This window comes from Odocoileus virginianus, chromosome 1, assembly GCF_023699985.2.
Source record: "Odocoileus virginianus isolate 20LAN1187 ecotype Illinois chromosome 1, Ovbor_1.2, whole genome shotgun sequence".
In the NCBI taxonomy this organism is placed as follows: Eukaryota; Metazoa; Chordata; class Mammalia; order Artiodactyla; family Cervidae; genus Odocoileus; species Odocoileus virginianus.
Window position 1 is genome coordinate 54,324,253 of NC_069674.1, and position 12,716 is coordinate 54,336,968.

General features: G+C 36.4%; 1 protein-coding gene across 1 annotated transcript in view; it reads right to left on the minus strand.

The window, feature by feature from the left end:
* Positions 1-311: 311 nt before the first annotated feature.
* Positions 312-12,716, minus strand: part of TBX20 (T-box transcription factor 20) — a 45,289-nt gene continuing 32,884 nt past the window's right edge. The window contains exons 7-8 of the mRNA XM_020889338.2: positions 3,380-3,492; positions 312-707 (exon numbers count right to left, since the gene is read on the minus strand). Coding sequence (XP_020744997.1) covers positions 367-707; positions 3,380-3,492 — 454 coding nt within the window. The 3' untranslated portion in view covers positions 312-366. The remainder of the gene's footprint in view (positions 708-3,379; positions 3,493-12,716) is intronic.

The window sequence follows — 12,716 nt, forward strand, 5'->3', positions numbered from 1 at the left end:
ACTGCATTGACACAGCATTTTTAACCACTAGGAATAATGCACCTTAAGATTCATCTGCCTTGTATTATTAAACTTTCTGGGTAAATTGATAATCCTTTTAGTTCCAGGACTTAGGCTGGCTAAGAACTTTACACTGATTCTCTCTCAAACTCAAAAGCTGTCCCCCAGCTACAGATGAAGCCTGGTCCATGGTGCTTTCCCTCAGTGGTAGGTTTTATTGTTGAGTCCAGCTCTCCTCTTTCATAGGTCCCATGTCTCCTGGAGAGCCCCTGCTCCAACATCCCACATCCCACCCACCCATCCCTGTCCTATATTTCCATACCCATCTGCACATTCTGGATCTGGACTCTCCTATACTTAGAAGAGTCATACAAATGGCGTCATCACAGCAGAAGAATGGCGCAGTCCTTGGATAGCAGCATATGGCCCCTGCTGAAAGTAGTGATGATATCGGGGCATGTGGAATGAGGGGAATGTTGGGCCACTCCCCTGCATGGAGCTGGCAATGGCTGATGGGGTCAGAGGCATCCCAAGTCGGCTATATGGTGGCAGAGAGCCCTGTATGGGGTGAGGAATGGGTGTTGCTATGGATGCCGTGCTGGTGCCGAGAGCAGTCAGGGACTGTGGGTGCTGAAATGCAGGAAAACTGGATGAAGACGATACCCAGGAGCTAAGAGACAAATTATCAGATGTTGTAAAGGCTGATCCTGAAAGAAAAAAAAATCTCATTAGACGAGAAACTCTACTTCAACATGCTAATCAAGAATTACATTATCTGTAAGCGTCAATTTAAAAAAATACATATATATATAGATATAGATCTATAGTTTTAAAGAGAAACAGTTCAATCAGGAGGCATCTCTACCTTTCCACACAAGAGGATATCATTTATACCATATATGGAAGAGAAAATTTGATAAATAGAAAAAGACCTACTCATTAGATTGCAACAGCGCTATTAGAGTGGCTACAGCGCTATTAGAGTGGCTACAGCGCTAGCACCCTGCCTTAAGATAATGACCTGATTCCCTTTAAAGAAGTTCCAAATAGCTGATCACTGTCGTAACCTCCAGCATCCACATAAGTAAGGCTGGACAGATAAGCCTCAACAAAGCTACCTGGTTGCCAAAGCCATTTTGAAAACCCACAAGAGTGTTTTTCTTTTCTTCTTTAATTTTTTTTTTAGCTTCTATAACCCTTTTCTTTTTGAAATAATGAGAATATTTACTATGTTGATTATATTTAAGACAGATACACAAAAATCAAACATTTTAATGTGCCAGCTATACCCAGAAGTTGAAATGTGGGAATAATAAACACTACCAAAAATAAACAATAAATACTTAGAAATGACTCTAAAAAATGCATGATACTTACTCGAAGTTTTTCACACAACTCTACTGAAAGATGGAAGGAAAGGTTTTAATAATTGGAGATACATGACATATTCTCGGATGAAAAATAAAATGTCTTTTTAAAATTCATTTATTCCCAAATTAATTTATTGGTTTAGTATAAAGCCAATGAATGGCTTCCCTGGTGGCTCAGATGGTAAAGAATCTGTCAGCAATGCAGGTGACCTGAGTTCAATCCCTGGGTTGGGAAGATCCCCTGGAGAAGTAAAGGGCAACCCACTCCGGTATACTTGCCTGGAGAATTCCATGGACAGAGGAGCCTGGTGGGTTACAGTCCATAGGATCACAAAGAGTCAAACACAACTGTGTGACTAACACCTTAACTTTCAAAGCCAATGAAATGCCAAACGTTTTTCCACGTTCAATTCAATTTGCAAAATTATCAGGACAAATAATGTTTAGAATATTAAGATATTTTTAATTGTAACAAGGATAGATTTTCCCTACCAGATATAAAAACACGTTATCATGTTTTAAAAACAAAATACTGTGTTTATGAAAATAGCATAGTACTGAGCAAGATTAGAAGCCACATCAATAGAAAATAACAAATTGTCACAATATAATATATACATGCATACTGTATTATCATATACTTAGTATATATAGGAGGGGGGCTTCCAGGTGATGCAGTGATAAAGAATCTGCCTGCCAATGTAGGAGATAAAAGAAATGTGGGTTTGATCCCTGGGTTGGGAAATGTCCTGGAGTAGGAAATGGCAACCCACTCCAGTATTCTTGCTTGGAAAATCCCATGGACAGAGGAGCCTGATGGGCTGTATGTAATCCATGGGGTCACAAAGAGTCGGACATGACTGAGGGACTAACAAACATTCAAAGCCTGAGCACACATGCACATCATTACAGACTATGAGGAATGACAGCTTAGTTTCCATAATTGTTTATTAGCTAATTAACAAGTTGCAAGAGTAAGTTTTTCTTATATCACAATATCCAGAAGTTTAAACAAAGGTTGACAGTGAATTTTCCAACTGCATAATTACTAGTAGCTCATTTGGATTTATTTACAAGAGATGTCATATGTTCTGTCTGTTTATGCTATTACTTATCATGGACATAAAAATATGTCCATATAAGACTCTCCCTATACACACATCCCTGTGCCTAGGCACCCTCTCGTCTCTTTTGTCTGAAGTCCCAGATGCAAAGGGCTCCTCCCTTAACATCTGCAACAGAGGAACTTTTTAATACTCCCGGACTCTCACCACCCAGGACACCACCTCCACACAACATGCTCCACTAGGAGAATCTTCATTTTTCAAATATTTTCCATTCTAATTATTGATCCTAATAAGATATTCCTGATAGAAGTAAAACATATATATTCCCTGATTCTCAGATTGTAAAACAGATTCAGAAAGACTAAGAAACTACCCCTCAAATCCACTAGTTCTTTGGTAGTAGGTAACAGAGAAATCGGAGAAAGCAATGGCATCCCACTCCAGTACTCTTGCCTGGAAAATCCCATGGACGGAGGAGCCTGGTAGGCTGCAGTCCATAGGTTCATGAAGAGTCGGATACAACTAAGCGACTTCACTTTCACTTTTCACTTTCATGCATTGGAAAAGGAAATGGCAACCCACTCCAGTGTTCTTGCCTGGAGAATCCCAGGGACAGAGGAGCCTAGTGGGCGCACAGAGTCGGACATTGACTAAAGCGACTTAGCAGCAGCAGCAACAGAGAAATAACTCCTAAGCCCTGACTCAGAGGCTCAGTGTCCTTTTACTGGAAAACAAGCCACAGGAAAGCTTCAGGCAGCATAATCACTTAAGAGGTAAAGGCAAAATAATGATCAGCCTCAGGCTATCCCTTCCTGAAGAGGCTCCTGAAATACTTTGGGGCCATCTCTCTTCTGAGGACTAGAAGTCTCATCACCTCCCTGTCTTTGTTCTCCATTGGGCACTCTTGCTCTGAGCACTTGCATAGCCTGGAAGCAGTCTTACCTCGATTTTGTGTTGTCTGAACCTCATCCCCCAGCACATCCTCTTCTCCTCCATAGGTACGGATGGGTGAGCGGGCATAGGAATGCTTTTGAATCAGGCTCTCCACACTTTCCCTAGGTTAGAGAATGACACATGGTGAGTAAACCAAAAAGTTAAGTAATCAGAGGAGAGGAGTCTTAAAAATGATTTACTAGTCAGTAAAACCATTTTCATGCGAAGAGTTGACTCATTGGAAAAGACCCTGATCCTGGGAGGGATTGGGGGCAGGAGGAGAAGGGGATGACAGAAGATGAGATGGCTGGATGTCATCACCGATTTGATGGACATGAGTTTGAGTAAACTCTGGGAGTTGGTGATGGACAGGGAGGCCTGGCGTGCTGCGATTCATGGGGTCACAAAGAGTCGGACACGACTGAGCAACTGAACTGACCTGAAAACCATTTTCTCAAAAAACCACCACTTCAGAGGCAGACAACATTCAAAACATACACATTTCATTGTAGACGCCTCAGAAACATGACCTCAAGCATACAAATATGAGGAACTTTGAATTTGTTTCTTATAAATACAAAGAAACAAATAGGACAGGATATGGACAGTCCCCCAAAATTCTACAAAATTAGGGGCAAATGTGAACAAGGAGCTATAAAACATAACCGTAGGAATATAGAGTTTAATGATGTTTAAAAAAAAAAAAACAATGAATTTACCACAAGGAGCTGCAGCCCTGTGACTTTATCAGCTAATGAACACAAAACCCTCACCTGATATGAACGGCATTAATTGAACATCTGATGAAATACTAGCCCATAGTTCAAAATATCATTAGTCATACAAAGACTCCGTGTTTACTAATAAAACCAGTAAGTGCATAGAGTATATGATAATTGCTGAGTCACTTACTCAAGGTCTTAATTCACTGTAATATTAGAGCATGACTGTCCTTCTGGGTAACTTGGGTCATTAAGAAAAAAGTCAATTGAGATGCACAAACTTTAATAAAATGACAGCTATAATATTCAAGCTGGTAAATCTGATTAATCTAATTCAAGCTTTTAATCTAAGCCATGTGTCATACTGTTACTATTTAAAATGAATTTAGGAAAGAATTAGTTATTTTCACATGAGAAAAGAACTTGCTTCAGATACCCTTGAAGACAGCTTCTCTTTATAAAGTTATAAAGGCTTGGCCATCAGTGGGCTGAAATCATGGATGATGTATTTCTAAAGTGCATTCCACTGCCCATCCTAGGCATTTAGGCTGTTCTCTCTCAGCATTTAAGTTCAAAAGCAGAGTGTAGTATCTGCCTCTCTAAAAATGCCCTAATATAAAATTATTTAAACCTTTTTCACATACACCCAAGAAGAATTCTTTAAATAATATAATAAATCATGGCTTTGTGAAATATTTTGCTTCTCTATAAGAAGTATATTATATTCATTTTTTCCTTGGAAAATCACTGGTATCATTACTTATTCTCATCTCTAAGAGGGAGAAAAAAAAGGATTTTATTGAAGTGATTTATTTGTGTCAGGCCTGAAAGTGAACTGAAAGCAATGGCAGTTCTTATATAAAGGATGGCATAATTAAATTATTGCCTTTTAAGTGATTGAAAACAGTGGTGCAAATCAGGGCCATCTCTTCGAAGATGTTACAAAGAATAGACAGCCCATGTTGTTTACTTTATGTCTAATCCCTGTTTCCAGTAGGATGAAAAGTGCAAAGAATTTGTTTAGCCTGGAAGACTATTGTGAGGATTTCTAGACTACTGTGCTCTGGAAAATAAGGGATGACTCATTTAATGAGTTAAGCGATTTAGGTATTACAAGCTAGGACAGTGCCTTGTAATGCTCAGTTCTGTTATATCCCAAAGCAAGAGACAGTAGTTACTTTGGATTTTAATAGATAAATAAACTGGGTAACATTATTGAAGGTTGACTTTTCAATATCTAACACTAATTTTTCCAGGCAAAAAGAATACATCATTATCTTAGGTATCTTTAAGAGATCTCTTCTGACTAATACGTAAGCATCAATTCCAAGAATAATATACACGTGAAGGACACAATCATAGCCAGAAGGTGGGCAAGATAATAGGATAACTGCAGTTATTATGTTGATTCTGCAAAAATGCTCCAAAAATACTAGAAGTCATCTGAACTATTTGTTCAAACTCCAGATAAGCAAAACCAACATACTCTCATCAGTATTGTGAGTTGACTGCCCTTCCTTTATCTCTGAAACTTCAGTACAAATTTCTTAATGCTCAAAATGCAAAATCTTCCCTTTTCCTTCACACTCTTCTTTGCACCACTGCTGTACCTAATATATTCCTCTTTAAATGCATATACTAGATGGATGGCAATTATGTGTTTGCATGATCATCTCTACCACTACACTGTTGGCCTCTGATTGAGGGAGAGAACAATGCTTTATCTAGGCAGTGGTTCTCAAACTTTAGTGTTCTATGAACTGTTTATGTCCCCCAAATTCTTGTTGAAATCTTAATCCCTATTGTGATGATTTTAGGATGTGCATTCTTTAGTAGACAATTAGGTCTTAAGGGTGAAGCCCTCATGATGGGATTAGTACCCTTGTAAGAAAAGAAAAGAGTTTGCTTTAGCTTTCTTTTCCTCAGCCATGTGAGGACACAGTGAGAAGATAGCTGTCTGTGAACCAGAAAGCAGGTCCTCATGAAAAACTGAAATCTGCCAGCTCATTGATCTTAGACTCCCAGCTGTGAGAAATAAATGTCTGTTGTTTAAATCACTCACAGTCTAGGGAATTTTTGTTATAGTAGCCCAACCAGACTAAGACATTGTTCATCAAAATTACCCAGAGGGCTGGCCAAAACACAGATTTTTGGACCCCACCCTCGAGTTTTTGATTTAGTAAGTCCAAGGTATGACCTGAGAATATGATTTCCAGTGTGTTTTCAGGTAACACTGATGCTGCTGATACGGAGGTCACACTTGGAGAACCACCACCCTAGTGTAGTAGTTACTGGAACCTGCTTAGCTCAAATCCTAGTCCTGCCACTTGTTTTGTGTGCCTTTGGGCAAATCACTTCACTTCTCTGTGCCTCAGTTTTGTTATCTGCAACATGAGGATATTAGGTCTTAGAATTATTATTAATTCTAATGGGAGGGAGGTCTGGGAGGGAGGGGACATGGGTGTGCCTATGGCTGATTCTTATTGATGTATGACAAAATCACAAAATTCTGTAAAGTAATTATCCTTCAATTAAAAAATTTAAAAAAAATCTCACTAGGATTATGTGATACAGGCTTTAGACATTAGTCATCCTTGTTACTCATTTCACTTTTGTTAAGCAGTGCAAGTAATTCATTTTCTATTCACTGGAAACTTCTCACCAATTATCTTTTGTAATTGTTGTGTTGGTTGTAATTGTTGTGTTGGTTGTAACAGAGATGTGAAGGATTTGGTATATTTAATTAAATCAATACTAGACTGAACTCAAAGAATTAACAAAATAATATAACTTGAAAAAAATATTGAATGAGTTAAACACACAGAGTTTATATTGGCATTTGGCATATAATAAGTGCTTAGTAATGTTTATAGGTAACAAAATTAAGTTACTATTAAGTATCAAAATCATATTCCTAAAGCTGGCTACATAATCATAATCATTTTAAATTAAATTGAGACTTCTAGTTGCTATAACATGCTATTCTTCATTTAAACCACCCTATAATATATATGGGGTCGCACAGAGTCGGACACGACTGAAGCGACTTAGCAGCAGCAGCAGCAGCATAATATATATGTCACAGAGGAAATTAAGTAAAAATTAAATGTTATTTCAATTTACATCCTAACTTTCTCTCTTTCTAAATATAGACCTAGAAAAAAGCTGCATTCAGGGATAAAATGGCAGGTTCATTAAAATCAAATCCAATTTGTAGGAAACAAAATATTTAAAGTTATCCTTGCTTATCAGTTTTCTCCTGTTTATATCATGTCTTACTGAGCCTTTATAAATAACTTCTTGTCACAATATTTTTCTAAAGATTTATGCAGATAATGTTATAAATTACCATTAGATAATATATCAATATTTGTTGCTTCCACAAAGTACTTAATAAATGAAAACTTTACATAATATAATTGGAGATGTATTATAAATCATTAATTTTGAGAACAGAAATACACACAATGTATTTTGGAAAAACAAAGTAACTCTAATCTTTTTAAAAGCTCTTTCAGATTTTAGTTTATTTTTATTTATTTGACTTAATCTTACTAATTTTTCTTTTCAATAGTAATCTGCGTTTCTGGTTTTATATCATTATTAGCAACTTAAGTAAACTGTACAACTGTGGGGGAAGAAATAGTTCCCTAAGTCTAACCTTTGTGACTAGAACAAAGGTCCCAACCAAAGTACAGATTATGCAGCCTCTAAAAATAAACTTTAGTGAATTGTGAGGTAGGGAACAAATATCCTTCTTACAGATAGAAAGACACAAGCAAGAAAAAAAGAATAAATTACAACCATGAATCAACCATGAATAACTTTGGTACTCTATCAAATTCACTGGTTTGTTTGACACTGTTTTGTAATATAAATGTTTCCTCTTAGAAGCTGTGAATAAATGAGTAACATTCTAAATGCAGGAACATAGATTGCTAGTTAAAAAAGTTTTGTTGTAACTACTTGTCATTCTGTTAAAAAGTCATCTTTTCTTTTTTGTGGCTATTGTCATCAGACTATTTCAACTTATTACACTAATAGATTTTATTTAAAAGCAGGCCTTAACCTGGCTACCAAACAAAATAACTTTCATTTTATACATACAGTCTCTTACACTAACTCTGTCTTTATTGAAGATGATGAAAAAGAAGTTTCTTCAGTAAGAAGCTGTATAGTCAGCTTCCTTATCTGAGTCTGGTCTCTGCTTCCTCCCATTTAATGACGGGTTAGCAGGGAAATGGTGGGCTGGGTAGATGATCTCTAAGATCTAACAATTTATGAACCTACAAATATATAAATAGAAGTAAATTTTTTAGAGTCATTTTGAGAAAGTCCAAGACTAGTTGCAAAGAACCCTGAGTTCTAACCCCAGATCTTCTACTGACGAATTGTGTGATCTGGCAGATCACTCTAGGTCCCACTTGCCTCATTGGTATAATGATAGGGAAACTAAAAATAGTTAAAAATCTTTCTGTGGTTCTTTTTGTCTTTAGTGTAGATTCTACTAGAGTGTTTTTGTTTTGTATGTTTTTGTTTTGGTAGTCATACCACCAACCTAATGATACACATTTAAGTTAATGCTTTATTGTATTTTTTATTTTTTGGAATTTAAAAAAGCATAATTTTCTTATATGGTTATTTAATAAATGATTTACATGATTTCAAGACAAATCTAGAGCACATGGCGTATTGAAAAGGCAAAAAAAAAAAAAAAAACAACAATCAAATATACTCTAGTGGAATCTACACTAAGGACAAAAATAGCCATAAAAAGATTTTTAACTATTTTTAGTTGTCACATTGTTGGAGATAACTTGACATACATGTTCTGAGATTGCTGTGCTTCTATATGCTGTGGGGTAAAGCACACGAGCAATGACAGAATATTCTCTCATAATTCCTGGTGTCACTGAGAGCTAGAGGTTCAGCATGAATGAGAAGAGATGTAGGTGTAAGGTCAGAGGGGTTCAGTAAAAACCTTTTCATTCTGAGCGGAAGTGGGAAGGATTAGTATGAACTCAAGTAGGATTTTACCTTTAAGGTACATGTAGATACACATACATACGTACCCTTCAAATGAGAACAGAGTCTCTCTGGGGAGAGCAGGATTCTGAGAGGTGGAGACTCACATTTGACTTATTTAAAGTTTGAGCACTGGATTTTTACACATTTAAAATATCATTATTTTTCCATTAAAATGCAAGTTTGGGAAACATTGGGAAAAGTATTTTCTACTTCCTTAATAATAAACTGGATTATGTTTTAGAAGCTTTTCTAACACTTACTTTCCCAAATGCCTTTTATACTGTTTTCTAAAGGCCCTACAAGCTTCTAGTACTCTGAAAGAGAAAAAAAAAATTACAACCTATTCTTCAATTATTCATAATTTCTGAGGCACAAGACAGAAGATATATAAAAGTAGCACAGATAATTAAAATTTATAGATAATTTTTAAAAGTACGCATCTCCAGGTTGTTACTTTGTCATCCTGCTTTGCTGTCTTTCTTCTGGCTTGAACTACAGGTGCTAAAATGATCCTAAGAACATGTCTCAAAAACTACCACTGTAAAGACAGGAAGGATAAAGTATTGGCAGAGATCAGATCTCACCAGCTTTGTCAATCAGCATCACCACATGGGCCTCCAAATGAAATTATGAGTTTCTTCATTTTAAATATCATCCTAAGAAGGTAAAATTTCTGGGGAGGAGTTTTCCTCATTGCCATCATTTCCACAGGCCCTTAAAGCTCTAAGCCTAGGATCAGCAAATTTTCTCTGTAAAGGCCAGATGGGAAATATTTTAAGCTTTGAAGGCCTTAGGATCTCTGTCAGATATACTCAGCTCTGTCATTGTAGCCCAAAAGCAACCACATATACATAAATTGAAAAATGTGATTGTCCTTTAATAAAAATTTATAGACAATTTTAATTTTATATTATTACATGTCACAAAATGTTATTTTTATAACTTTTTAAACCATTTAAAATGTAAAGACTATTCTTATCTTGAGGGCTATACCAAACAGGTGGTAGACAACAGAGTTTTCCAACCCCTGCTCTAAGCTATTTAACATATTAGAAATGGGCACCACTTACCCCACACAGCTCTTTATGAAAACTTCACTGCCTCAGAAACTCCACAAGCCAGCTCAGAGCTATGTTAGAACCAACTCTACTTTCTTTTTGGCACCAGAAGTCCTTATTTCCTGTGAACCTCTTTAGCAGATCTGCCAAAAAGTAACTGATGCTCCATTGCCTGATATAGATAAAACTATAAACTTTCAGAATATCAAATTTGCAACCCTGTTTCCAAAAGTTTTCTTCTTTGGCTAAACTAATAGAGAGTATTTGAGCTCTGAGCAAAAGGACCTGATTCCCATTGGGCTTGTGTCCAAATCATGTGTTTGAAAGTTTTGTTCAATGCCAGGGAGTTTTAAACATATTTTACAGAGACTCTCAGTGTGAATCCTGAACCACTAAGGTAAGATAAGCCTATGTATTTCATTCTCTGCCCCACTGACATGACTGAGAAAACAAGGTGGGGTTCAGGAAATTAAGAGTGCCAGCTGCAAACTGACATTTTAGTCACAGGGAAGGAAGTGAAGGAAGCATCAAACAGCTTGAGTTCATTGCTTGATACGGAGGAAGGGTGCCTGGGGGGAGTGAGGGTGCAGTGGGGAAGAAATGAAAAGCCCTCTGTCAGAGCTTAACCTAAACCCCACCTTGGAGCATCAGAGATCAATGATAGAGGCAGCTCTTTGAGTAGCTGATGAGAAGCAGATTCTCACTCTGCTGGAGGCTTTGAGGAAGGAATCCCACAGCAGCACACTCTCAGCTGCACACCGTGGCTTTGGTGCACTGAAAGGTGTGGGGCCAGTGACCACCATGGGCTCTGGAAAAGGGCCATGAGGTTTCCTTGATGGGCATGGAGTGGGAGCTGCTGATTTCCAGCTTCTGAGGCAGACAGGGTAACTTGATCAAAGTTAATGTAAAGTTAAAACTCCCTTTCCCAAGGCTATCTCCTCCTACCTGCAACAACTTCCTAACCCGAACAGAATAATTATATTTCCACATGGACACAGTCACAATAAATTTAAATTATTACCCCTTTTTCAGTCTGCACCTGAAAGATTTTATAGATCCACATGGTTTTATTCACAATTAATCTCAGCTCCTAACACTAAACAGACACTCCATTCTATACATGAGCTAGAGAAAGATAAGTGGACATTACAAAAATACTCTGCAATCCAAAAGAAGAAAACTAATTTTAAAAAACGTAACAAGCAATCTCTTTTGAAACTGCCTTGTTCCAAGAAACAGGGAGAAGTATTTTAAATCTCTAACTGTACATTCAAGTTTTTAGTGAGATTTAAGAACACCCTGTATTGATAAAGCAGGGACTTGCAGACATGAAAAGGAAACAGTTTGGAAATGTAAAAGTATACTTGAAAAATGACAATATAGTAATTACCACATTTTAAAAGAACTTAATAAGGAGAGCAAACAGAATACCTGATGCCGTGGAAAACAGACTCAACAAATTAAAAGATTCATATAAGAAATCCTTCCACTATCAGAGTAAACAGTTAAAAAGATAAAAATTATTAAACAATAGATAAGAGAAGTAGGGAATTGATGTAACATATATATAATAGGAATTTTAGTATGTCTGAATAGAGCAGACAGATTAGAAGCCAGAAGAGGAGAAAAAAAATTTTCTTGAAATGAGCAACAACTTGATTTTTCAAATTGAAGGGCTCAATTGTATTGTAAATACAAATGAAAAAAATTTACAGTTAAACAAATACTGGTACAATTTCCGAATTTCAAAGAAAACTTTCTAAAAGCATATTTTATCAGACAGAAAAAAAAAAAAGATAACTGTCCCACACTGGAAAGACAGTGGGTTTAGCATCAGCTTTTACCCTATCTATAGTATTTAAAAACTAGACAACAAGGAAAGGTTGAAAGAGTTCTGAGGAGAAAAACTGTGACCCTAGTCAGGTTTATAATAATGGCAACAGATCCTCTCAGATATATAGGAACTAATAAAGAGAATAACCCATATATCCTTCCTCAACCAATTATTCAACATTTATCAACAGCTGAGAAGAGTCTGAACACAATTTCAGTAATGAGTACAATAGAAGTGAACATTAAGCAATGAAATGAATAGGACTAGAATTAAATTTAAATGATTTCAGTTGATAGATTTCTGATCCTTACATTAACATTAAGAAAAAGAATTTAAAGAGAAGATGAAGGAGAGACATGAATAAGAAGCTGGATTTTAAGTCCCAGATTATTTAAACCAAAACTATAGGTTGAGGGAGGGGCACTACAAGGAAATAATCACATAATATCTCCAATACTCTGGCCTGGAGAATTCCATGGACTGTACAGTCCATGGGGTCACAGAGTTGGATATGACTTTCACTTTCACTTCACTTTCAAATATCTCCTATTTTACAAGAAAATAAAATGTATAGTTTCATTCCTAACAATAACATAGAAATATCAAATTTACAATTATGTCTTTCAGAATTTAAAAGCATAATTATATTTTTTTTCTTTCCTTTTTTTTTTTCATTTATTTTTATTAGTTGGAGGCTAATTACT